Raw genomic sequence first — 27,882 nt, 5'->3', positions numbered from 1 at the left:
ATGCCAGGCTAATTTTGTATTTTTAGTAGAGACAGGGTTTCTTCATTTCTCTATGTTGGTCAGGCTGGTCTCGAACTCCCGACCTCAGGTGATCTGCTTGCCTTGGCCTCCCAAAGTGCTGGGATTGCAGGCCTGAGCCACCGCACCTGGCCTGATTTTTCTGTATAGTCGGTTTTAAAATAATAACTGTTTTAAGTGTGGAGGGTATGTTGGGGGGGGCTGTCACAGATACTACAGAGTTACTGATTTGAGTAAAACCAAGGTCAAATCTTGGTTTTTCTTTTTCTTTCTTTCTTTCTTTTTTTTTTTTTGATGGAGTCTCGCTTTGTCACCCAGGCTGGAGTGCAATGGTGCGAACTGGGCTCGCTGCAACCTCTGCCTCCAGGGTTCAAGCGATTCTCCTGCCTCAGCCTCCTGAGTAGCTGGGATTACAGGTGCCCGCCACCATGTCCAGCTAATTTTTGTATTTTTAGTAGAGACGGGGTTTCACCATGTTGGCCAGGCTGGTCTCAATCTCCTGTCCTCATGATCTGCCTGCCTTGGCCTCCCAAAGTACTGGGATTACAGACATGAGCCACCTCGTCTGACTAAATCTTAGTTTCTCAAAGGAACAGTAATGAGACTGAAAAACAACGATGGTTAGGCCCCAGCTGAAACCTGGGGTGGGCCCACATTGCTACAGACACGCGTCAGTGTACATTTGCTGGTTTTGAATGTTTCCCAAGATCACTGAGATAGTCACAGAAACAAGATTGCATATCACTGCTGCTATTGAATAAATCTCTGAACGGTTGCTGGTTATGCTAGTTTATTTTTTTATTTCTTTTTTTTTTTTCTTTTGTGTTATGAAGTAGTTTAAAGCCCGGGTCCTTATCCTATACCTCCAGGGCTCAACTTGAGTAGTCAGTTGTAGTTCCCGTTTCTCACCTGAGCACCTTGAAAATTTCAGATGTGAAATTTAGTCTTAAAAACAACAGTTTTTTTGTTTTCTTTTCTTTTCTTTTTGAGACGGAGTCTCCCTCTATTGCCCATGCTGGAATGCAGTGGCATAGTCTTGGCTCACTGCAACCTCTGCCTCGTGGATTCAAGCGATTCTCCTGCCTCGGTCTCTTGAGTAACTGGGACTGCAGGCGCACGCCACTATGCCCAGCTAATTTTTTTGTATTTTTAGTAGAGACAGGGTTTCACCATATTGGCCAGGCTGGTCTCGAAATCCTGACCTCGCGATCCGCCTGCCTCGGCCTCCCAAAGTGCTGGGATTACAGGCATGAGCCCCCGCACCCGGCCAAACATAACAGATTTGTGGGTTAGTTGCCTCTTTGCTCATAAGGCCCTGTCGAGACTCATCTTGAGACTGAAATACTTCATTGAATCTCCAGATTTTTATTAATGGCTTTAAAGGTATAGTTGGGCATCCTGCTCTCTTGCCCCACTATAATCGGACAATTCTCCACACAAAAGCCAGAGGAATCTCTTTTTTCCCAACTAAATCAGATGATGTCATTCCTTTGCCTACAACCCCTCAGTGGCTTCTCTTTAAACTTAAAATCCATGTTTCCTTCATGGTCTCCAAGGCCCTGTACAGACTGGCCCCAGCCTTCCTCTCTGGCCTGATTTCCTGCCTCTCTTCCTGCACTCCTTGCCTGGTTGCCTCCCTTCTGTTCACTGAGTGTGTTGAGCTTATACTGGCCTCAAGGCCCTTCCTTAGCTGATCCCTGGGCTTGCAGCACGCTCCCTGCAGAGCCTCACTCGTAAGGTCCCAGCTTTTTGTGTTTTTTTTTTTTGAGATGGAGTCTCACTCTGTCTTCCAGTGGCACAGTCTTGGCTCACTATAACCTCCGCCTCCTGGGTTCAAGCGATTCTCCTGCCTCAGCCTCTTGAGTAGCTGGGACTATAGGCACCTGCCACCATGCCTGGACAATTTTTGTATTTTCAGTAGAGATGGGGTTTCACCATGTTGGCCAGGCTGGTCTCGAACTCCTGACCTCAAGTGATCCACCCAACTAGGCCTCCCAAAGTGCTGAGATTACAGACATGAGCCACCACACTCGGCCTGTCTCAGCTTGTGAGTCTCCTCCTCGGATGCTTCCTGACTGTCCTACCTCCTGCTGCCCACCCCGTCTCCATCCCTAGCCCATTACTGTTTTTTTCATGGTATATCAAGATATGTGAAATGCTCTCACCTGTTTGTTTCTCCCCCCACTATACATAGAGACAACTGGAGAGAGGATCTGTTTACAGCTGTTTGCACAGCACCTGACATAGTGCCTGGCAGCAAGTGGCATTTGATAAATCATTGGCAGTGAGTAGATGAATTGCCTAACCTGGAGCTGCCGTTAGGAAGTAACCTGTTTTCCCTTTGCAGTGTTGATGGGAACCATTTTCAGCATCCTGCTGGTGACTGTCATCCTCATGGCATTTTGTGTCTACAAGCCCATTCGGCGTCGGTGACAGCCAGACAAGTTCTTCAATGAGTATTTGGGAATAGGATAAGTTGTGTTGCACATGGGCCAGTGGAGAAGTTGGAATCAAAACTTTACTACTTGGAAATGACCTTTGGTCTGGACAGTTGGTAAACGCTAAATGAATTAGAAGAAAACATCTACTAGAAATTATTTTTTCCTAACACTGTAGTGCAAATAATTGGCCCCTGAATCTGCTTCTCAGTGTTTCTATCTGACTGTACTTGTTAAAAGTAAGACCTGAAAGCTCCAAGGGTCAGTGTAAAGATGGAGTGTTCATGAGAAAGAAAACATTCACCTTGTGAGTGCCTGTAAGAACCACACTGGAAAGAACTCATCATTAATGCTTGAAAATGTTAATAGAGGGAGACTTACCATGTAGACATTCCCTATTTAAGAACCATTTGGTTACAGTGGGTTAAGAATCACAGTTTTTTTTTTTTTTTTTTTTTTTTAAATCTCACCTGAGTTGGCCTAAAATGCGCTGGTTGCAAAGTGGTGTCAGCTGTGGGGAACTTGGGCCCTCATTCCTTACCTGCATCCGGCCCTGCACTCAGGTGCTCCCCCTGAAGTCAGGGTCACATCAGGTAGACCTGTTACTACATGCACCTTTGGCCTGGAAGACTCTGGGGTTGGACTGGAAATGTTACTAGGTTGGCCTCTCACAAAAAAGGACCCCATCCTGCTTAAACACATTGATCTCTGTTGCCCTGCATTTGAGTCTTTGTAGCCCACGGTCTGAAACTTGAGGTAGCTTTCCAGATTTGGAATGTAAAAGGCTCAGCAGGCGCTCTGTTCATCCCTGGGTGGGGAGGGCCCAGCCAGAAGTGCATGTCCACTGTACCGGCCAGTGTGTGTTTACACAAATTTCATCTCCTCTTTGAAAATGCTGCTATTAGTTTGCACTGTTGGTGAACTGGATTTTTTCCTCCTATTGAAATAATACTTTCATACTTATAAAGCGGTCGTCAATATTTATTTCAAGGTGCTAGATTTAATTTTGTTATTAAATTGAAATGCTTATCTTGTGTTCAAGCACAGCACTGATTTTAACAACCTGCATTTAATGTGAAATAACTGAAGCAGGATACTGTAACTGTTTAACTTAAGGATTTTGTTTGTAATCTTGTAACATTGAGCCATTGAAATGTTCACTGTTCTGTGCTTTTGAGCAAAATGTCAATTAAAATTAAAGTAAAATCCTATATATTGTTTTACTCCACCAATTATTTTCCAAGTGTTTGAAATGCAGGTATGTGTTTGAATTTGATCTAATCACTTAAAGAAGCTCTGTGAAGTGAAATTTTTTTTTTTTTTTTTCCCCGAGATGGAGTTTGGTTCCTGTTGCCCAGGCTGGAGTGCAATGGTGTGGTCTCAGCTCACTGCAACCTCCACCTCCCGGGTTCAAGCGATTCTCCTGCCTCAGCCTCTGGAGTAGCTGGGATTATGGGCATGAGCCACCATGCCCAGCTAATTTTTTTGTATTTTAGTAGAGATGGGGTTTCACCATGTTGGCCAGGCTGGTCTCAAACTCCTGACCTCAGGTGATCCACCCGCCTCTGCCTCCCAAAGTGCTGGGATTACAGGCATGAGCCACTGTGCCTGGCCTAAAGTTGAGATTAGGAAGTCTCCTAGTGTTGCCTATGGTTTAGTGGCTCCGTGGAGTCATATCAGCATGTTGTATTTTTTTCCACCTGGACCTCAGGCTTAAACCTATATATTTCTAAACAGAGGTCTAGGTGGTACTTTGAACTCCATCATTCATTGCACCACAGAATCACTGGAAATTTCCATATCCAGTTCATCTTCCTTGATGTCATTTATGGTCAAGAGACTGTAACCAAGCTGGCAGTTATGAGTTTCCCTTTCCTGTCATTATTTAGAGCAGACTTCCACTTCCTTGACATGCCACGTTTATGTAGTGTGACAAGCTTGTTTATAGAGCAGAGTGCCTTAGGAACCTAGCTCCTAGCAGTGTCTAACGTGCAGAAATTGCTCAATTAGTTTCTGGCTGGGCATGGTGGCTCACGCCTGTAATCCCAGCACTTTGGGAGGCCGAGGCAGGTGGATCACCTCAGGTCAGGGGTTTGAGAGCAGCCTGGCCAACATGGTGAAACCCTGTCTCTACTAAAAATACAAAAAGCCGGGCATGGTGGCACACGCCTGTAATCCCACCTTCTCAGGAGGCTGAGGCAGGAGAATTGCTTGAACCCGGGAGGCGGAGGCTGCAGCGAGCCGAGATTGCGCCATTGCACTCCAGCCTGGGCAACAAGAGCGAAACTCCGTCTCAGAAAAACAAAAACAAAAACTTTCTGCTGATATTGGGCCACTCAAGCTTAGCTTTTCAGTTTTTAAATAATCCATAGTCATTGCACCCCTTGACCCGAAGGAGTAATGTTTTTCTTCATAGTGTTCTTGTAGCTTCAAGTATTGGTATCTACTTTCCCCCAAAAGCAAAGCAGCTCCTTTACATCTTCCCAGAAATACAGCCTCATTTTTGGAACCCACCCATTTCTACTGGTCACTGCCATTGTTGTTTTTAATACCAACATATTTAGGTAGAGGAAGAGTTTGGAAGCCTTATCATCTGGACTTCTAGGAACAGCCTCATAAAGCACTTGGCTTCAAGGGATAGCATTGATGCAGAGCTTTGATGTTGGCTGGGCTTCCCTTACCCTACAAGGGCCAGTTACCTCCAGGAGGAACCACGGGTGTCAGAACAGCCCAACACTGGCTTGCTTTTAGTTTCCATTTGAAACAAGCAGCACGGGGCTTGTTAACCTGGGCAGGAAGGCTGGGAGGAGCATGCCACCTTTGCAGTGATGAACTGAGCAATGTGAGGCATTCTAATGTTCTACTGACATACATAACGGGAAGTGTGGTCACTACATCCAGTGACTAGAAAAAACTGGAAAGAAAAAAGACTCAAAAGACTGGAATATTGTATGAGCACCCTCTAAGGAAGCAGTCTTTATTTGCATTTTTAGAGTGAACACATATATGAAAAACGCTGCAACAGGTTGACACAATGCTCAGTCCCGTTTTAAGTGAATTCCAGGGGAGAAAGTCAAGGACCTTAGGGAGCAGAGCAGTGGAATGCAAACACAGAAATTACCTATGAGTCACCTTTGTAAGCCAATGACACGGTCTCGCTGCAGCCATTCCAAGAAGTGTCTTTGCTCACAGCAAATGCGAAGTAAACAGAATGCCACATTGCGTATTTGAAACAAATGTGGCATTGCCTATACTGGCCTGCTGTGCAGGGAAGGAATTTTGGTCAGATCATGACAAAAAAAAAAAAAAAAAAAAAGGCAAATGGTGACATGGAATTAAAAGCACAATTCTTTGTGTCTGGGAACGTTTCACTGGCAACACTAACTGTATGATACAGACATTACCTGGAATAGTAGTTATGTTTCTCTTCCTATCCCCAAAGAAGCACAACAGAGGAAATAGACGCAAAATGGAGGAGGGTGCTGTTTACCAGGTTATTTCAGTGCAGCCTGTGGGAATGAATACATGGGCCACAGTGAGCAGTGCCCTTGGCTGTATTCCCCAGGCTTCTGTATGTTGTGCGATGGTTATTTACAGGAGGGTTTGACAAAAGACAGTTAACTACTAAAGGTATCCAAAAAAGGCCTGAGAAAATCTGGTTAAAATGTATAACCTTGTATTGCTACTGATGGGAATAGTTGTTTTTATATCTTTTACAAATAATAAAAAGATTCTGTTAAAAAATAGATTTATTCAGAAAGATGTTGATTTGAACTCTGAAAAGCAATGTGGAATCATCATTTTCCCTTTTGAATGAGGAGCCATGGAGCTCCATGGTTTTCCGCTCCCTTTCTGGTTGCAAATCCATCCTTCCTCTGGAGTGAGTCTAGGGCATGCAGTGGGTTCTTCCTAGGTGTCTATGTGGAAATCCTTCACTCGTGCAGGTGTGGAACACACCTGGTTTGGTTCTGTGTGTTCCAATATTTTGGCCAGCTTGCCCACTTCAAGAACAAGCCTCAGGTTCCCCTAGCTGCTCCTTCAGGGACAGGATTAGCTGCCTTTGATTTAGCCTGGAGAATCCTGCTCTCAAAAGAATTGCCTTTACAAATTCAAATCAGATCCCTCGATGCGTGCAGTGAGGTGATGTGAAACTATTAGTAATGTTTAAGGCGAAGGCAACATCCATGGCCATTTGTGTATCTTAATTTGATGCAAATAGTTAACAATAATCTAAAATAGATTCTATATGTATCTCCTCTAACTTGAGCTGGGTGTGGAAGGAATGGAATCAGATAGAGATGAAGGAAGAATAATGACAACATCCTAGAAACCCTGTAAAAAGGTAAAAATAAGGAGTACATCAGCACAGATTACCCATTTCTTTGGTGAACAGTAAAGATGTGTCTCCAATTCTCATAGACCACACTTTACAAAGGCGGCTGCTGCTCTCATATATAAAAGCACCCTGACTCTGCAATAACTTGTTTTGTTATCACTCCTTGATAAAAATTGATCTACAAACCTGCGGGGATTGGGGTTTTGTCTAAAGCTGGTAGTAAAAATGTGACCTGCAAGCCAATACAGCTAATGGAAAGTGATGATGCTCTCCTCCCCTTAGCCTGGAGATGGGGCCTGCAATCCCTGGTCCCTTCTCCACCTCAGGGAGCGGCCTGGATGGGCCCGGGAGTCCCTGGTTCTGTACCTCTGCATAAAGAAGGGGTAGCTGTTGTCTGCCGCACGCACGCGAGGTACAGGCCCTCAGCCCCGGGGCCCTGGTTGACACAGCATCTGTGACAGCCCAGAGCCTCTGCTTTGTGCGGCCCACAGGCCAAAAGGTCTATTTGTCAGTGAGTGACAGCTGTAAGACTTGCTGGAGCTCAGCCTCTTCCTCCTGGAGCCGGAGCTCCCGTTCCTCCAGCTCTTTGGCAGAGAGCTCCATGGCCAGCTGCAAGTCATTATCAAAACGGCTTGTCTCGCTCAGGGCGCTGGGGCACAGGCCTTCTGTGCTGGTGAGGAGGCTCTCCTGGATGGCCCTGGGTTGGAAAACAGATAAAAAGGGAGAGTCACTACCATCATCATGGTGGCAGCAGTAACTACATTTCTTAATCGCTTACCAAGGGCATACTGTGCCAGGCATTTAATATGCATGATGCCATTTAATCCCACATAACGCTGGGGGTGTAAGTGCTGTATACAGGTGAGAAACCCCACACTCCTGCCCAAGACCACCCAACCAGTAAGTGATAGGGCTGGGAATTGAACTTGGATCTGTTTTAAAGCAAAACAGGTTCTTCATCAACAGGCTCTCACAGACACCTTAAGTATACGAAAAGTCTTCGTGAAATGAATCCTCGCAGTTTTTCCCTAACTCTCTGGAGCTGTTCCCACAAACTTCCTTATCTTTACAATTATATAAACTTCCCACTGAGGACATCTAGGCCCTGTGGTCATACATCATTCACAGAAGATCAAACCAATCAGAAAACACTGACTCAGTACCTTTCCCCCAATGGCACTGACCTGTGAACCAGTCAGAAATTCTATCACCCATTCCTGGAAACTTGCTATCAAATCCAGAGTTATTACAATAAGTAACTGCCACAAGAGGAAGCAGGAGAGCCAATACTTTATCTAGTCTTTTTTTTTTTTTGAGACGGAGTCTCGCTTTGTGGCCCAGGCTGGAGTACAGTGGCATGATCTCGGCTCGCTGCAAGCTCCACCTCCTGGGTTTGCCATTCTCTTGCCTCAGCCTCCTGAGTAGCTGGGACTACAGGTGCCCGCCACCATGCCCAGCTAATTTTTTGTATTTTTTTTTAGTAGAGACAGGGTTTCACCATGTTAGCCCGGATGGTCTCGATCTCCTGACCTCGTGATCCGCCTGCTTCGGCCTCCCAAAGTGCTGGGATTACAGGTGTGAGCCACAGCACCTAGCCTACTTTTTCTAGTCTTTTCTGCCAGTGTGTGTCACCATGCAAATGCACAGTGCCACACGTCTGCCCGCCTGTGTCCACCCTGGTTTAATCCACAGTCACATTAGTCAATCACCTCTCATACTGGGCATCATAGGTGTTTGTCTGGCTGATCCCTCCATTCGAAGCTGGTCCTGAAAGTTCCTGGCAAAGACAAACATGATAGACATGAATATGTCTTAGGAGAAATTGGTGCCATTCTGGTAAAGAAACAATGGCAGCAAGAACCAAATTAAAAGTCTTTCCATGACCATTATCGATAGTGCTAACTAACAGGGACTTGGGTTACCTCAAAAACAGCACCTAAGTGGCAGCTAGTAACATGCCACAGCCTAACTCAAAGCCACAGCCTTCTCATCCTTTTTACAAAATCAATCTCTTAAATATAGCTAACTCAAGTGGAAGATACACACAACGAAAAACAGAAACACAGCTGACCTTGGGCAAAGTTCAAGTGACCAAAGCAGGTTTTTGTTTTTGTTTTCTTTAGAGACAGGGTCACACTCTGTTGTCCAGGCTCAAGGGTAGTGGTGTGATCATAGCTCACTGTAGCCTTGACCCCCGGGGCACAAGAAATCCTCCCACCTCAGCCTCCTGACTAGTTGGGAATACAGATGCATAACACCATATTTGGCTTTTAAAATTTTTTGGTAGAGGCTAGGCACGGTGGCTCACACCTCTAATCCCAGCACTTTGGGAGGCCACGGCTGGCAGATCACTTGAGGCCTGGAGTTTGAGATCAGCCTGGACAATACGGTGAAAACCCATCTCTACTGAAAATACAAAAATTAGCTGGGTCTGGTGGTGCTCACCTGTAATCCCAGCTGCTCAGGTGGATGAGGCATAAGAATCACTTGAACCTGGGAGGCAGAGGCTGCAATGAGCCAATATTGTGCCCCTGCACTCCAGCCTGAGCAAAAGAGTGAAACTCTGCCTCAAAAATTTTAAAAAAAAAAAAATTGGTAGAGATAGGATCTCATTATGTTGCCCAATCTGGTCTCAAATTCCTGGGCTCAAACAATCCTCCCACCTTGGCCTCCCATAGTGCTGGGATTATAGGCATGAGCCACTGCACCCAGCCAATAATTCTTCTAGGGCAAGATTAGAAGACATAATTCAATATTGGTAGTCTTTAACTTTGGCTACTCCCCTTGTTAAAACTTACGGTCAACAAGGTTTATAAAGCTTCTTGGGAGCTGGCGAGGGGAGCTAAGCTCCCTTACATAGGGAAAGGAAAAGCATACCAGGCTGATGGTGATGTCCAGGGGTCTTCTCCCAGGAGGCCTCCCAAAGGGAACATGCTTGCTTGGGGTCTGGCTTGGAAAACTGAATGGGTCTGGGAATGGGGCCATGGTGGTGGCAGGGGGAAGTGGAGGAGGTAGACTCACATTACACAAGCACTAAGACTCAGGAATAGAACCAGAAAGCTACAAGCTTAAACCAGTGAGAACGCTGGAGTGTGAGCACTGTTCTCAAAGCAGCAGCCCTGTGAAGGCAGGGACTGCTTCCCAGAGAATTCCCAGCACCTGGCACAGAGCCTGGCACAAAGAAGGTACTCTGCAAAATCTGAATGAAGAATGGAAGAAAAAGTCAATTAACAAATAAATGGGCCAGGTGCGGTGGCTGACGCCTGTAATCCCAGCACTTTGGGAGGCCGAGGAGGGCAGATCACGAGGTCAGGAGACGGAGACCATGCTGGCTAACATGGTGAAACGTCGTCTGTACTAAAAATATAAAAAATTAGCCGGGCATGGTGGCGGGCACCTGTAGTCCCAGCTACTCAGGAGGCTGAGGCAGGAGAATGGCATGAATCCCAGAGGCAGAGCTTGCAGTGAGCTGAGATCACGCCACTGCACTCCAGCCTGGCCAACAGAGAGAGACTCTGTCTCAAAAAATAAACAAACAAAGAAACAAACAAATAAATGGACTGCAGGAACCCAGGACATACCAGAGGGTGCTGGAGGCAGAGCAGATCCTACCCTAGTACAGCCAGGAGCCACAGAAGGAAGGAGATGGAAGGAGTTGATGTTAGGGGAGGAGGACCTCAAACCTTGGACTGTCCCAGGTAGGTGAGGCATGGAGGGAGAACCACATACAACAATAAAAGGTAACTGTTCCACTGGGTGCAGTGGTGCATGACTTTAGTCCCAGCTACTTGGGAGGCTGAGGTGGGAGGATCTCTTGACCCCAGGAGTTTTAGGGTACAATATGATCATGCTGGGGAATAGCCACTGCACTCCAACTTGGGCAACAAAAAGTCACACACACACACACACACACACACACACACACACACACAGAGCCTACAGCTTACACAGGTCTGTCCCGTCCTTCGTTTTCTGTTTCACTAGAGACCCAGAGAGAGTTTAGGGAGATGATACCGTTTGTGGAGGGAATGGGATTCAAATCCACTTCATGACCTTCATCTGAGACTACAGACACATAGGTAATCCTTCAGGAAAAATATGATGGTGTGATTCAGGAAAAATATGATGGAATTTACTGCTTCAGTACTAGAAAATGAAGCACATCTCGAAAAGTACAGAATTACAAGCTATGTGCATGAAAACGAGGAAAAGGAAAGTCTGCCTGAAGACATCTTGTGAATGGTGCTGACTGGGATTATGTAGATGATCTCTTCTTACATAACAAGCTTTTGTAAGAAGACCAGATGCACAAAGTACAACCTATGCAAATACCATGAATGTGTCAAACTTGATATTTAGAATAAATCTTTCAGATTAGCCAAACACTGAGGCTAACCCAGAGGGTAAGACCTCCCAAGACCTGCCATTTATTCTGATGAACCCACCTGGCTCCTGCTGGACTCAAGCAGACTTTGCTGGATGGCAAACTGCATTATCTCATAATCTTCATCTTGCAAATGCACATTTCTGCCATTGTCTTGAACATAGTAAGATTCGGGAATTTCAAACACAGATTGATCAACCTCAAAGTTTGTGATGTGGGAAGCTGAAACACAAAAGGCAACCGTCCAATGTCTGAGTTCATTACATTTCCACTCCAACTTTTTGCAAAAATGTTTCACATTAGGAAAAAAAGAAAGGCTCAAAATTATAATAATCAAGGCTTACTATTATATGAGAGATTCTGAGGAAGCATGACAGAAAAAAGTGACAGAATACAGCTTTTTTCTTTTTCCTTGATTGTAGTGGAAAAAATGAACACATAGTCATAAAAGATACACAAGACTATAAAACGAAGAGCGCAGGTTTCTCCCTCTAAACACATACGCACCGTCACACCAATGTGTTTCTTCTTTTTGCATGAAGATACATGGTAAATATATAAAAGACAGTATCTATAAAATATCTGAACACTTGCCGGGCGCGGTGGCTCAAGCCTGTAATCCCAGCACTTTGGGAGGCCGAGACGGGCGGATCACGAGGTCATCCTGGCTAACACGGTGAAACCCCGTCTCTACTAAAAATACAAAAACTAGCTGGGCGAGGTGGCGGCGCCTGTAGTCCCCGCTACTCGGGAGGCTGAGGCAGGAGAATGGCGTAAACCCGGGAGGCGGAGCTTGCAGTGAGCTGAGATCCGGCCACTGCACTCCAGCCTGGGCGACAGAGCGAGACTCCGTCTCAAAAAAAAAAAAAAAAAAAAATCTGAACACTTAAAAATGATAATAATAAAGCAAATGCCTGTGTGCCCTTCACTTAAGACACAGAACACTATCAATAACTGCCAGGCACAGTGGCTCACGCCTGTAATCCCAGCATTTTGGGAGGCTGAGGTGAGCGGATTATGAGGTCAGGAGATCAAGACCATCCTGGCTAACATGGTGAAACCCTGTCTCTACTAAAAATACAAGGAAAAAATTAGCCAGGCATGGTGGTGGGCGCCTGTAGTCCCAGCTACTCAGGAGACTGAGGCAGAAGAATGGCATGAACCTGGGAGGCAGAGCTTGCAGTGAGCCAAGATCGCGCCACTGCACTCCACTCCAGCCTGGGCGGCAGAGCGAGACTCCATCTCAAAAAAAAAAAAAAAAAGAACACTATCAATACCATACCACAGGCACATCCCTCGTTAACAATATCGCCTTCTTCCTCTCCAGAGGTAAATACATAATTCAGAATAGTTGGTTACACTGCCTAGCTCTTCTCTGGAGTTTGCCACATGTATATCATCCTAACAGTTTGTATTAGCCTGTTTGTGAACTCGACATAAATGGAATCATTGGAATTTATTCTTCAAATTGGATTTTCTTCATTCAACATTATGCTTTTGAAATTCAACAGTCTTGACGCACACAGCTATAAATGTTTATTTTCAATACTATATGTTATTCTGTTGTATTAACAGAGTACAATAGCACATTCTACCATCTCAGGACATTTGGGTTGTTTCCAGGTTTCTGCTGTTTTGAGTGGATGCTGCTGCCCAGTACTGGGGTCTCCAGATGCTCACGTGCATACGTTTCTTTAGGTACACATCTAGGAATTGGTAGGTCATACACATCTTCAGTTTACACAGTAATGCCAAATGTTTTCTTCAAGAACTATACCGATCTCCTCTTCCTGCCAAGAGTACATGAGTGTTCCTCAGCTGCACAACCTCATGAACACGTATCACCCAACTTTATTGCCACATGGGAACGTAAAGTTGTATATTATTGTCGAGTTCGTTTTTATTTGAAGTCTTAATTTATATACATTAAAATGCTATCTTTTAATTCCTCCTATTGGTAGACTATAGGGGAGAAACACAGGACCATCACAATAGTTGCGGAAAACGCATCTCACAAAAATCAATACTTAAAAATGGTAATAACTCTCAGCAAACTAGAATATAAAAGAATAATGTCCTTCAACTAATAAGGGACATTTACAAAAAACCTACACAGATAACATCAAACCTAATGGCACAACAATCCTTCCTCCCCTAGAACCAGGAACAAGACAAGGACAGCCATTCCTACCCCTTACTTGACATTGTACTAGATGTCCTAGTCAGTCCAATAAGTCAAGAAAAAGAAATAAAAAGCTTAAAGATTGGAAAGGAAAAAGTAAAATTTTCTTTATTAATAGACAACATGACCATATATGTAAGAAATTCTAAGAAATCTACAAAAAAGTGTAAGACAAGTAAATTCAGCCATGTTACAAGATAAACAAGGTCAATTCTGGCCATGCAATTGTGCAAGAAAAAAAAAGATTAAAAAAATTTTTAAAAAAGAGTCAAGGTCAAAATACAAAACTCATTTATATTTCTATATACTAGTAATTGGAAAATGAAATTAAGAAAATAAGTCCATTTACAATTGCATCTAAAAATATGAATTGTATTGATGGCAAGGGAGCGTGAGGAAATCTGGGGGCATATGGAAATGCTATCTATCTTGACTGTGGCGGTGGTTACATAGATGCATACATTTGTCAAAATGTGGCTGGGTATGGTGGCTCACACCAGCACTTTGGGAGGCCGAGGTGGGTGGATCACGTGAGGTCAGGAGTTCCAGACCAGCCTAGCCAACATGGTGAAACCCAGTCTCTAATGAAAATACAAAAATCAGCCAGGCATGGTGGCACACACCTGTATTCCCAGATACTTGGGAGACTAGGCAAGAAAATCGCTTTTTCTTGGAACCTGGGAGGCAGAGGCTGCAGTGAGCAGAGATCATGCCACTGCACTCCAGCCTAGGTGACAGAGTGAGACTCCATATTCGAGGAAAAAAAAAAAAATGCACTGAACCGTCACACTTAAAATGAGAGCGTTTTATTGTATGTACATTACACTTCAATAAAGCTGATTTTTAAGAACATCCTGTCTTTTTAATATAACTAGGATCATACATATACTACAAGTTTTTCTTTGCTTAATCTAAACTAAATCTAAAGTTTTCGTTCATCCAACACAGACTCCCTCAGATATTCCAGCTTCAGAGTGAATTATGAATATGATGACTGAATTATAAATTTTTTTTTTTTGAGATGTAGTTTTGCTCTTGTTACCCAGGCTGGAGTGCAATGGCGAAATCTCAGCTCACAGCAACCTCTGCACCCCCCACCCCCAACTGGGTTCAAGTGATTCTCCTGCCTTAGCCTCCCGAGTAGCTGGGATTACAGGTATGTGCCACCACACCTGGCTATTTTTGTATTTTAGTAGAGATGGGTTTCTCCATGTTGGTCACGCTGGTCTCGAACTCCCAACCTCAGGTGATCCACCCGCCTCGGCCTCCCAAAGTGCTGTGATTACAGACATGAGCCACCACGCCCGGCCATAAAATTTTTTTTAAATAACAAAACTAAACTTTTTATTTATTTATTTTTTTACCTGAATCAGCCTGGCTCCCTTCCACATTTTGAGATACAGATTCTTCGGCAGTGCTACAGCCATTAACATTTCCAAATGTAATCCGTGCATTTAAGACATGAAACAAGGGAATTTCTAACAAAATAAAAACTTTTATAAGTAAACTTTACTGAGAATAACAATAATAGTTATCATTTACTAAGTGCTTACTATGACAAGTACTTTGATAAGTATAATTTTATTTAAGCCTCATAACAACCCTCCCCAATACACAGATGGGAAAACTGAGACTGAGAATTATGTATTTTTGGCCGGGCGCGGTGGCTCACACCTGTAATCCCAGAACTTTGTGGCCAAGGCGGGCTGATAACCTGAGGTCAGGAGTTCAAGACCAGCCTAACCAACATGATAAAAGCCCATCTCTACTAAAAATAAAAAAATTAGCTGGGCGTGGTGGTGTACGCCTATAATCCCAGCTACTTAGGAGGCTGAGGCAGGAAAATTGCTTGAACCTGGGAGGTGGAGGTTGCAGTGAGCCAAGATCATGCCACTGCATTCCAGCCTTGGCAACAGAGCGAGACGCCATCTCAAAAAAAAAAAAGAGGGTTATGTACTTTCTCCTAGATCACAGTGAGTAAAGTGATCGAGCCAGGGTTCAAGCATCATGATCATACAACTATCCAAAATTAATACTCTTCATGTGTAGTATGTATGAGATATATATATACATATATATATACACACACACACACACACACATATATACAGCATTATGCATACTTTACGCATACTAGCTTGGGATGTAGATCATATTTATGTATCAAAGGATCTTGGTGTCAACTGTCTTCCTCAAATAATTATCGAATTTGAAGTCTCATTGAAGTAAGGTTTGACATTAAAACAATGACTGTGTCATGTTTTTATGCCTTTTTACATCTGTCAGCACCATTTGCAAATAGAAATGATGGTTGGAGATCTCTTGATTTTGATATGCAAAATGAATCACCAATCATAACACTTCTTTAAATCAAATTAAACCACAGGAGAACTCTGACCTCCTCCATTATGTCTATAAGCTACTTTGAACTAAAGCATTCCAATTCCCTGAAGCATCCCGCCACCCACATGCTGCCACCCACAAACATGGGCAGAACCTCCAAGTGTTGCTGAAGTTTATTTAGCAGTACCTATTTTGACAGGAAATCCAGGTGGGAATTCCAATTTGATGAAATCTCTCAGTCTTGCAAAATGAGCACTCGTTCGAGCCATTAGGTCAATGATGGGAATGACCTGCTCCACGAGAGAGAGGGGAAACTCTTCACACATCCACAGCATTGCTTTAAACCTGCAGAATTCAACCAAGAAAAGACTGAGGCCATCTCCACCAGATGGGAAAAGGAGATTACTGCTATGCAGTAGGCTAGACAACAGCAGCCTTACTCTACACTCTGCCCAGTCATCTCTTAATTCGGACCTATTAAAGGTCAAATGTCTAGGGAGATGAGGAATTCACATCACCCTAAAATCTGGAAATCAAGGCAAGCGACTTGCCTGACAACCCGCCACTATCAAAGTCTTAATTGACAGCAAGCATGAAGAAATGACAGCGGGTGGAAACAGTTGCATTTGAATTTGATCCGCTGAAGCTGGTTAGCAGTAAAAAAAAAAAAAAAAAAAAAAAAGGAATTCTTACATCCAATCTAGATTCTATTTGGAAAAGAGCTAATAACATGAACAATCTACTGTTGGCTTTCATGGCAAAGTAATTTTAAAATTATTTTTTATAAAAAGGGGCAGAGGAGGCCAGGAGCAGTGGCTTATGCCTGTAATCCCAGCACTTTGGGAGACCCAGGCGAGCAGATCATGAGGTCAGGAGTTCGCGACCAGCCTGACCAATATGGGGAAACCCCGTCTCTACTAAAAATATAAAAATTAGCTGGGCATGGTGGCACGTGCCTGTAGTCTCAGCTATTCAGGAGGCTGAGGCAGGACAATTGCTTGAACCTGGGAGGCAGAGGTTGCAGTGAGCCAAGTTCGTGCCATTGCACTCCAGCCTAGGCAACAGAACAAGACTCCGTCTCCCCCGTCTCCCCCGTAAAAAAAAGGGGGGTGGGGGGGCAGTGCAATGATTCAACATAACACCATAAAACAGCACAATTTCTGAAACATACATAGGTTGAAAATGGCAGCTGAACCTCTCTTACTTCTGTGTTCTAATCGTCAGCTCTTTCGGCCTTCCAATGTCCCTGTCTTTCAGATCAAACTCTTCATTGAAGTACTCGTCAGGCGTGATGGCTGTGGGGTTGTTTGCAGTAGCACATTCCGTGGTGAGGTCCTGCTGAGCCAGAACTCGGGAGAGTCAGAAATGCCAAGTGATGTTCACAAGTGAAGGCCTACGGCACTCAGTGTCTGAGGTGGACGTGTTAATCAGCTAAGACCAAGAAGTTCTATTCACTAACTTTTTTGAATGGAACAAGAAAATCTATGAGGGTATCACCAAACTACATGGCAAGTCTAATGGATTTCTTCATTTCACAATATTTCTCTCCTCTCCTTTAAATTTTTATCTCCTGATTATAGCAAAGAAAGAAAAATATCTGAAAGTTCATGAGACTTGGAAGACTTGGAGTTGAAGTTCTAGCTGTTTCCCTGTCTAGCTTTGACAGTGGAAAGGTCATTTTTCTGCCCCGCAGAGACATCTACTGTGCCAAGTTCACATAGTTACTGTGAGCACTGAGTAATGAAATATTTGTTAAGGTGCTCTGTTGCAATATAAAGTCCTGAGTCCTTTTTAAGTTCCATTTCTATAGAGAGTCCCCTCGTTTATAATGGATAAGAGGGGAAGCACCTGATTTCTATAATCACTACCCCTCCTCTAAAATCTTTGTTTTCAAAGATTCACTCATCTAATTCTCTTCCAAGAGTATCTGAAATTCCAGCTTGGGGGTATCTTTGGCCTTTACAAAGAGTGGGCTGTTCAGGATCCAGTAAATGCCATCCCAGGCATAGACAAGTTGTTTCCTCTCATCTAACTGCAATGAAAGCTCATTGCCTCAACTTACCCCTTGTGCACCAAACTGGTGTTCCACAGTTCCCAGCAAAGATTCCAGTGGGTTCCTGTCCGCTACAGAGAGGGGGGAAGTTTAAAGTCTAATATTATATCTTACTTGTGGCTATAAAAAAAGATCTTCATTAAAGTTTCCGGTCCAAGCTACCTCATTAGGAAATGCAATTACAGACTGGCTGATCAAATCATTCACAATAACCATAAACTAAGTTGTCCTTTATTGGGTGCTTTTCATGAGGATCTCTAAACCAGATAAACAGCTGTAATAATTAAAGCAGAATAATGGGAAGAGTCTGGATTTTGGAGTGAGCCAGACCTGGATTCCAACCCCACCTTGGCCACTCGCTATCCATGTGTTCTGGGCCTCGGTTCCCTCATCTGTCAAAGTGGAGTAATGGCAATGGTGGTGGTGGTGCTGGTGAACAATTACTGCATGCTTACCACATACTGCAGGCGCCATTCTAAAGGCTTCCGCGTCGTAACTCATCTAATCCTCTCAATAACTCTAAGGAAGGTTGGATATCACCTGCATTTCACTGCTGAGGAAACTGAGGCACAGAGCAGAAGTAATTTCACAAGGCCATAGAGTTGGAGGGGCTGGGATGGGGCTGGGATGGGGCTGGGATGTGGCAACCACATGCAGTGTTTTTGCTCAGACCCCAAGTTCTGTCTAAATCTTTCATCACAATAGTTTGGACTAAATCACTCATTCCAGTGATCAATGTTCTCAAATATCTTTATCTCCTTTTTTAGCTGAATTCCACAATTGTTCTTGATAACACATAAACAAGCCCTCATGAATAGCTTTAATTATAGTTGAGGCCAACTATGGGGAAACACCTCGAAGAATGAGTCAGACTAAGGAAATTTTTTTCCTTTTTCTTTTTTTTCAGACAGAGTCTAGCTCTGTCGCCTAGGCTGGAGTGCAGTGGGACAACCTTGGCTCACGGCAACCTCTGCCTCTGAGGTTCAAGCGATTCTCCTGCCTCAGCCTCCCCAGAGGCTGAGATGACAGGAGTGTGCCACCACACCCGGTTAATTTTTATATTTTTAGTAGAGATAGGGTTTTACCATATTGGCCAGGCTGGTCTCAAACTCCTGGGCTCAAGTGATCTACCCACCTTGGCCTCCCAAGGTATTGGGATTATGGGATTACAGGTGTGAGCCACTGTGCCCAGCCAGGAATTGTTATTTTTTTTTAGACAGAGTTTCTTTCTTGTTGCCCGGGCTGGAGTGCAATGGCGTGATCTCGGCTCACTGCAGCCTCCGCCTGCCAGGTTCAAGTGATTTTCCTGCCTCAGCCTCCTGAGTAGCTGGGATTATAGGCATGTGCCACCACACCTGGCTAATTTTGTATTTTTTTAGTAGAGATGGGGTTTCTCCATGTTGGTCAGGCTGGCCTCAAACTCCTGACCTCAGGTGATTCGCCCGCCTTGGCCTCCCAAAGTGTTGGGATTACAGGCGTGAGCTACCATGCCTGGCCAGAAATTTTTATAAAAAGAAGCTAGGGGCCAGGCACGGTGGCTCATGCCTGCAATCTCAGCACTTTGGGAGGCTGAGGCAGGTGAGTATCACCTGATGTCAGGAGTTCGAGACCAGCCTGGCCTACATGAAGAAACCCTGTCTCTACTGAAAATACAAAAAATTAACCAGGTGTGGTGGTGGGTGCCTGTAATTCCAGCTACTCAGGAGGCTGAGGCAGGAGAATCACTTGAACCCGGGAGGCAGAGGTTGCAGCAAGCTGAGATCGTGCCACTGCACTCCAGCCTGGGTGACAGGGCGAGACCTTGTCTCAAAAAAAAAAAAAAAAAAAAAAAAAAAAAAAAAAGAGAAGTAGTTAGGGTTAGGTTTAACACATCCCAATCACATTAACCCTAAACTTAACAGAGCCAACAAAGAGTTCCCTCTAGGCTTAAAAAATAACAACAGAACAGGAGGTGGTAGGGTGGTGGTGATTACCTTTATATCTCTTTTTTTCCTCCTCGGTCAGATGTTCTGTGCGTATTTTGGTGATCACATTCACATTGTTTACTGTGTAAACCTGAGAGGTGTATGCGAAAGAAAACAGTGACACAGGGAATCAAAACTCCAAAAATAAGCACAGCAAAAGCAAGAATGCTGAAGCAAAAAAACAGAAAACAATCCAGCAAAATAAAAATCAGAAATGGTTAACTATCATTAGGGTCCTTCAGAGAAAGTATATAAACTATCAACTGAAAAATGCATCAGCAGTTACCTCCCGTATTTGACAGTTTTAATACCGAGGAGTTAGCAGTGACAGGCTGTATCTTCCTGCTTGCCCTGCTGTGGCTAAACAGTCTCAAACAAATGCCCTGCAATCTAGGTTTCCACCTGGGTTTCTATTAAACTAAGGTACCCAAATCAGGATCCTGTACTTCTGTTGGTAAATTTTTTTTTTTTTTTTTTTGAGACAGAGTCTCCCTCTGTTGCTCAGGCTGGAATGCAGTGGCGTCATCTCGGCTCACTGCAGCCTCCACCTCCAGGGTTCAAGCGATTCTCGTGCCTCAGCCTCCAGAGTAGCTGGGATTACAGGCGTGTGCTACCATGTCTGGTTAATTTTTGTATTTTTAGTAGAGATGGGGTTTCACCATGTTGGCCACACTGGTCTCAAAATCCTGGCCTCAAGTGATCTGCCTACTTGGGCCTCCCAAAGTGCTGGGATTACAGGCGTGAGCCACCGCACCCTGCCTCTGCTGGTAATCTTGTAATACTAGTATGACTCAGACAGCCATCTGCTGGGCAGAAGAGAAAGGTATGAACACAAGGTTCTCTAGACTTACGAGCTTTAGAGAAAACCAGCAAGTCACTATTTAAAAGGCATTCCATGCACTGACAAAAATTATTGTAACGGCCAGAGTAAATGCTCTGTTATCAAGGACAACTGGGGAATATGGTCATCTAGAAAATCAAACATAACAGTTAACAGAGAATTCTCTCTATATGCCACATGAGGAGCCCCAACATTGAAAGCTGCAGAAAACACACTCAGCACTAGGACAAGTGCTTCTAAATGTATCTTGCTGAGCATGACGTAAACTTTCTTTGCTCACTCAGAGGCCACCAGAGGACCCTGCAGCACTGGGCTCCATCACCAAAAGCCATCAAGCCCTGCTGTACTGCGGGACTGAAAGGCCAGGAAATAGAGCTTTCCAGATGACAAAATGCCAGATGACTGTATTGACAATCGTCTCCATGATTACAACTATGTTTTAAACGCACTGATGTCATGCAAATGGGCTGTGAGCCCACTGACTACAATTAAGCTGATTTAGCAGAAAAGAGACTCAAAAGCTACTACATAATATTTGAACACATGTGAAGTCTAATTCTTCCTCTTTTTTTTTTTTTAAATAATTAAGGGAATGACTAGCTTGTCATCTCCTACCAGAACAACTGGTACCTGTACTCACTTCTCTACAATATTGTTTCTCTTTGGCATAGCTACAGACCTCCTCAGGGCATGCTATCCCATTTTCTGAAAGTCAAATAAGACAAAATAAAAAATCCAAGTGAGAGACACATTAGACAGTTCTCATTCCCCAGAGCATCTCCATGGCACAGATGCATGAAAAAAATGGGAACAGATTCCTCATTTGCATAGAAGCTAAATAGCTATATTAAATCTTATTTTAAGAGTTTCCTTTTACCTTTGCTTCGTAACCATTAACAACTTCTGCTTTATCTGTCCTCCAGCCCCAGAATCCGGATTTAGTTCTGATAAAAAGTGAACACCACAAATTTCTACATGTACAATATGCCATTCAGATTTATATCTGCAGCCTTTATAGTTTTTTCCCCCCAGCTTAAGTTAGTGAAGGACACTTAGAAATCATGGTCCTATTGTCCACAGAAGGCGGCTAGCACTGACAGATGGCTTGTGCACCCCCACCCTCCTCCCACAGTTATTAATCAATTTGCCTCACCCCAGGCATAGAAAGCCTCCAATCTTGGCTTCTTTACAAAACTGCCAGCATTGAGGACAAACGTGGTGACATTTATTGCACAGCAGTCCCAAAGAAGTGAGTGAAGATGACCAACATCCAAGGGCTCGCCACAAGGTGGTAACCAGGTCAGAGCATTTATCTGAGTCATCTTAACTGGGGACATGGATGTCAGTGGTGGGATCTCCATAAGTAGTCACATCTCAATCGAGCAATTCTTAGAACAATGAGGCACAGACCATCCTGTTCCTTGCAAAAGAGCAGGTGGGCCAGGAACTCATCACTGTGGTGAGCTGCTTGGAGATGCCATTAGGCCTGCAAAATGGCTATGAGTCACATGTTTGGGCAGGTTTGGTGCAGCAGGGGAAAGGATGTGAAAAACAGATTTTTTTTTAGCCCAGCTGTTAATTCCATCTTGTGGAACTCCTTTTAAAGTAGCCCAGCATTCCAGTGGCAGATGCAGTACTGGTAATATGCCCAAAATCTCAGTTATTCAACTCAACATACTCCTGAAAAAAATGTATTTAGGAGCCAAGAGCAGTCAGAAGGCTCTGATTCTTTTTCAAAGCAGTTTGCCCTGGGAAACGCTGCTTCTCACAGGGGACCCCTGACCAGCCCTACCCTTTGTCTAGGACATCACATCCCAGCTCCTCTTGGCCTTGGCTAGGGCAACAGCCTGACTTCTGCTCTGACCACTGAGTGAGTTGGGACGTCATGCAGGAAGCTCAGGGAATGGCAGCAGGTCAGCCACGTTACAAAGAACATATGTGGTTATTTGCATTTTGTGTTTCCAAATAGTTTGCTTTTCTTCTAATGGGATTTGGTCAGTGAAATTAGTCCAGATGGTATAATGAGTTTACGTGTGTATTTTAGCCCATCAGAACAGGAGGGATCAGAGCTCCATTTTCCTACTAGTTGTCTATAATTAGGACAGCACGACCCAAGGATGGAAACAGAGGAATCCTAACAGGATTATACCAAATGCTATCTCCAACGTACACTTCAGAAACAAGATAACAGTCACAGGGAGAAGGTAAGGAACCAGACTCGATTAATAAGCCACAGTCCCCTTTTATCATCAATACCAGAAAACTGAGATAGTCTTTTTCCTTCAATCCTCAGTTCCTTGTTTGCTTAAGTCACTTGATGTCTTGGCACAGGAAGTCACTGTTTTCTGGCACAGACTCTTCTGATGGATGGAAGGATGACGACGTCTGCTCCATCTCACCCTTCATACACTCTGGGAAGACGGCACTATGCTTTTCTCCCAAGGAACCACCAAGCTCCTCACTGGGTTACCTCTGCTCCTTCAGCAATCCTGCCTCTACTGCCCTTAGCATTTCCACTCTTTTTTTTTGAAACAGAGTCTCACGCTGTCACCCAGGCTGGAGTGCAGTGGCACGATCTCGGCTCACTGCAAGCTCCACCTCCCACCTCCTGGGTTCAAGTGATTCTCTTGCCTCAGCCTCCCGAGTAGCTGGGACTACAGGCGCCCACCACCACATCCGTCTAATTTTTTTGTATTTTTAGTAGAGATGGGGTTTCACCGTTTTAGCCAAGACGATCTTGATCTCCTGACCTCATGATCCGCCTGCCTCGGCCTCCAAAAGTGCTGGATTACGGGTGTGAGCCACCGTGCCCGGCCCAGCATTTCCACTCTTGGAAGCAGTTTAGTTATTCAACCCAATGTTCATACCCTGTTTTAAATTTTAATCTCCTAATGACTCTGTGGCCCTTGGTAACTTTGCATGCAAATGCATCCGAAGATGATAGAACACCTGGCTTCCCTCTTGTGCCATTTTCACCTCTGCCTGTCTCCACTGAGACCACCACACCAAAGGCCACTTCACAGGCACTGTGTCTTGGTGGTTGCTACACAATCTGGAGAAAGGCTCTGAAGGTGGCAGGGAATATTTTGTTTGAGGTGGGCAAGCGTAATCTTTCAGAGAAGGGAAAAATTCAAACTGCAATCACAGTGTATATACAGCAGGCCAAAAATTCATCAGGGCACGGTATTAATTTGCCCACATAAGCTCTGAGTAACAGATTAGAAAAAAGTGGACAAAAGTGACCATCAAAAAATGAGAGAGGGGGCTGGGTGTGGTAGCTCATGCCTGTAATCCCAGAACTTTGGGAGGCCAAAGTAGGCGGGTCATCTGAGATCAGGAGTTCAATACCAGCCTGGCCAACATGGCGAAACCCCATCTCTACGAAAATACAAAAATTAGCTGGGCACAATGGAGGGTGCCTGTAATCCCACCTCCTCAGAAGACTGAGGTATGAGAATTGCTTGAACCCGGGAGGCAGAGGTTGCAGTGAGCTGAGATCATGCCATTGCACTCCAGGCTGGGCGACAGAGTGAGAAGCCATCTCAAAAAAAAAAAAAAAGAAAGAAAAGAAAATGAGAGAAGGCCACACCTTCCAATTCAATCAAATGAATACTCAAACCTCTGATCAGAAGTAAATTCACACACTTTTTGTACCAACAAACCTCACATTCAAAAGCAGCTATATTCTTTTTGTAGCTGGTATCAATTCTAAGGAGTGGCTCAATTCTTGCTCAGTGCATGACAAGCACACATTTAATTCTGAGCACCATTAAAACAAAGCAGCTGTCTTCCAAAAATTCTCTCAGCAACACACTGTCAGTTGCAAGAGAGTTAGCTTGAGCACTCTGAAAACCCTGTGGGCTCTGGGGCTGGGCGCAGTGGCTCACACCTGTAGTCCCAGCACTTTGGGAGGCTGAGATGGTGGATCACGAGGTCAGAAGATCAAGACCATCCTGGTTAACACGGTGAAACCCCGCCTCTAATAAAAATACAAAAAAATTAGCCGGGTGTGGTGGCGGGCGCCTGTAGTCCCAGCTACTCCAGAGGCTGAGGCAGGAGAATGGCCTGAACCCGGGAGGCGGAGCTTGCAGTGAGCCGAGATCACGCCACTGCACTCCAGCCTGGGCAACTGAGCGAGACTCCTTCTCAAAAAACAACAACAACAACAACAACAACAAAAACCCAGAAAACCCTGTGGGCGCAAAAATACAAAAATGTGCCTTAGTCCTCAGTACAAATGGAATATGCCATCATTTCTCATTTACACTCAGTGGGGTAACAGCCAGGAATTGTCAGGCTCTCTTCATAAATCACACTTCAACAAACAATGACTCTGGCAACTCTACTGTTGAACAATATGAGGAACAATGTCTCTTCTCAAGACATTTTAAGAGTCCTGGACTTTGGAGACTTCACTCCATTATTTCTTTCAGCTAAGGAAACAAAACTGGAGAGATGAGGCCACTTGCCCAAAGTCACACAGTTATTTAGGAGCCCTGCGGATGGCACTCAGCTCCTCCCCCTCTCATGCCTACAGATGAACAGTGGCAGAAAAGGCAGCCACCTCTGCCTTCTGGGGATACAAACAGAGCCCTAAGCTGAAGGGGCCCTCCCTGCCTACAGAGGGGTACGCGGAAGCCTGGAAATGTCTTTCCACGATCCTCCAAGGGAAATCCAGTCAGTCCCTAAATGTTGCTGTCCCCAAAAGACAGCGAATGTCAACTGGCCAGGCCAGTGCAAGGAGGCTGGCAGAAGAGGACTGACCCTCCCTCCAGGGATGCTACCCTCCTGTCCTAGCAGCAGCCCTGGACAGATGTCCTAATTCCACTGCTCAATCTAAATTAGAAGAAAAGGATACTTAACAAGTTTTATGCTTGACTAAACAAATTTATTAACCAATTTTATTATTAGAAAAAAGAAGAAAAGAAAAATATAATGAGAGGACAGTTATTATATTCATCAAGAGAAAAGAAGGCCTAAGTCCAGGATAATAGTGTCCATTTTCTCAGGCTAAGCTACTTAGGCTGCAGAGAGCTGGATGTGGCATCCTAGGCAAATACTATCAAGATAATAGTGTCCATTTCTCAGGCTAAGCTACTTTGACTTGCAGAGAGCTGGATGTGACATCCTAGGCAAATATTATCAGGATAATAGTGTCCATTTTCTCAGGCTAAGCTACTTTGACTTGCAGAGAGCTGGATGTGACATCCTAGGCAAATACCATCAGTGCTCGTAGGACTCCATCGGGTCAGTGTTCTCCACTGTAGACACAGGCAAACAGCTTTGACAGCCTCTACTCAAAGGCCCTCCAAGCCCTCCATGTGGCCCAGAGGCACATGACCAGTGATGGTGTTCTCATCTGGATTAACCAAGGCACAGACCTCTCTGGAGAATTCTTTATGAGTCTGGAATAGAACTGAATCCCCTCCAGATTCTTGCTCTAAACCATTAAACCTCACAGGTGGGTTAGAAAAAAAAAATCAAACAAACATTTAACTATATAGTAAGTGTGAATTTGACTGACCAATATCAGTACAACTGAACTCAGTACTGGGTCAATTCTAACCTCCAGAAACTTCAAGCTCCGTGGTCTGGGACTGAGTGTTATGGATCCATAAACATCAAGACAAAAATAAGATTCAAGTAAAAGCCACTAGAAAGGGCACATAAAAGAAAAAGAAGACATTTCTTCATATTCCTCATGTTGGTTAAGTCTTCTAAGACTTAACCAATGTGCTATAAAAATGATGGATGGTGTCGAGTGTCAGCTACAATTTCTATTGGTTAGAGATCAATCTTAAAACTCATTAGTGTTTATTATGCCATATTAGAAAAAACCCAATCCATCCATAATTTCCAATTCATACATACATGTCACTCAAGATGGCAGCATGGGGATTAGACCTTAAAATTTAGAGTCTAAATTTGTACCTTTCAAAAGCAATATTTTTAGTATCGAGGCTGGTGTTAATGACTGGGCTTGTGAGCCGCCTCTCAACTTCCCTGCTTTTTGGCTTCATCAAGTCCAGAGTGAGGCGCTCCATTTCTTGGGAAAGGTCGAAGTGTTCAGTGGTGACCACTTTGTCATCGTGGTTGACTTCCATCAACTCCGCCCAGTTGTCTATTAATGGAAACAAAGACATAACTAAGCACAAAGCAGGGAAGATGCAAAAACAAGGAAGCTTCGTATGTTAAAATGCATCATCTTTCATGTGTGTCCTCCCAGGTGCTATCTGATAAAACCTACAGTATACTGATTATTGACTACCTATTTGCACCTATCTGACCAGCTTTCCACAATACATAGGAAGCTCTGAGCCATCTTCCCCAAAGATGCGGAATTTTTAAATAATTTGCATTCTTATTAGCAATATATTCCATCAACGTCCTTTATAAAACATATTATTACAGAATTCATAGAAATTATGTATGCACAACATTGGGTGAGCAATGCCATTTCTCATGCCTGATTATGGAGGGTTATACAGAGATACACACAAAATGCCTGTGCTCAAAGGCTCAGGAAAGTGAAGCAGACACATCACAAAGGTAACTGCTGGGTGGTAAAGGACACATGAAGGAGAACTAGCCAGACAAGAACAAAGACAGGGATGGAGAGCTGAATAATTAATAAGAATAACCAAAAAACATGCCCTAGGAAGGATCAGACAGAAAAGGCACATGAATGTGAAAGCATTTTGATGGTTAAAAATCACCCTGTAATTTCGCTTGAGCAGTGATTACTACAAGAGAAGCCACTCACCTTCTCCCTTAAATATAAAACTACGCCTCCCTCTTATCCAGCTCATGTTTTCAAATCCCAGCAATGTGATATCGACGCGCAGTTTGGCACCACTTTTCCAGATGCGACAGACATCATTCGGGCATATTCTAGAAACCAAGGGCACTGGAGGAGAGAAGTGTACTACTGAGAAAAACTCAAGGGCCAAGTAGAACACCTAAGCCAGGAAATCAGGATTCTGATTTAACAAAAGGAGGGGAGTGGCAAGATGGTGACCATCAAACAACTGGACGTCTTGGCTGTCATATCTACCATACAGGAAATCACTCTTGAAAAATAAAAATGAAGGTTCCGTTCCATTCATCAGAAAAAAAGTCTAAATAAATTTCCCAAGAGTATTCTTGATCCCGAAATGAGCCCCACTTTATAGTGGAGTCTGTCCCCACTATGTAGGGTCTGTCCGTCTGGTCTTCTTCACTCACATATGCAACTCTTGCCATATGGTTGTGGCCTACCATATTGTCATATCCACCATTCAGAGTATCAAATGTCTAAAGTATGCCACTTTTTTTTTTTTTTTT

The 27,882-nt window shown here is 44.1% G+C and overlaps 2 protein-coding genes across 6 annotated transcripts in view; one reads left to right on the top strand and one right to left on the bottom strand.

The window, feature by feature from the left end:
• LOC105507666 (chromosome unknown open reading frame, human C12orf76) overlaps nt 1–18,513 on the top strand; it is a 40,751-nt gene extending 22,238 nt beyond the window's left edge. For 2 of the 4 annotated variants that reach the window (XR_001001133.1, XM_011936262.1), the window contains one exon: nt 2,366–3,667. Coding sequence is in view for 1 of the 4 variants with exons in the window: in XM_011936262.1 (XP_011791652.1) it covers nt 2,366–2,474 (109 nt within the window). In the remaining 3 variants the exon portion in view is untranslated. Of the gene's footprint in view, nt 1–318; nt 435–2,212; nt 3,668–16,958 lie in introns of those variants that run through there. The other 2 variants (XR_001001136.1, XR_001001134.1) reach the window with 2 other exon arrangements.
• The window catches only part of ANKRD13A (ankyrin repeat domain 13A), a 42,539-nt gene continuing 20,060 nt past the window's right edge, over nt 5,404–27,882 (bottom strand). Inside the window, exons 5-15 of one of the 2 annotated variants that reach the window (XM_011936285.1) lie at nt 27,323–27,466; nt 26,491–26,680; nt 21,437–21,503; nt 19,728–19,809; nt 17,764–17,825; nt 16,906–17,039; nt 15,889–16,046; nt 14,723–14,836; nt 11,238–11,398; nt 8,502–8,569; nt 5,404–7,489 (exon numbers count right to left, since the gene is read on the bottom strand). In XM_011936285.1, the coding sequence (XP_011791675.1) occupies nt 7,294–7,489; nt 8,502–8,569; nt 11,238–11,398; nt 14,723–14,836; nt 15,889–16,046; nt 16,906–17,039; nt 17,764–17,825; nt 19,728–19,809; nt 21,437–21,503; nt 26,491–26,680; nt 27,323–27,466 (1,376 nt within the window). In that variant the 3' untranslated portion in view covers nt 5,404–7,293. The remainder of the gene's footprint in view (nt 7,490–8,501; nt 8,570–11,237; nt 11,399–14,722; nt 14,837–15,888; nt 16,047–16,905; nt 17,040–17,763; nt 17,826–19,727; nt 19,810–21,436; nt 21,504–26,490; nt 26,681–27,322; nt 27,467–27,882) is intronic. The other variant, XM_011936290.1, reaches the window with a different exon arrangement.

This window comes from Colobus angolensis, unplaced genomic scaffold (genome assembly GCF_000951035.1).
Source record: "Colobus angolensis palliatus isolate OR3802 unplaced genomic scaffold, Cang.pa_1.0 Scaffold10, whole genome shotgun sequence".
Taxonomy (NCBI): domain Eukaryota; kingdom Metazoa; phylum Chordata; class Mammalia; order Primates; family Cercopithecidae; genus Colobus; species Colobus angolensis.
This window is presented reverse-complemented; position numbering and strand designations above follow the sequence as displayed.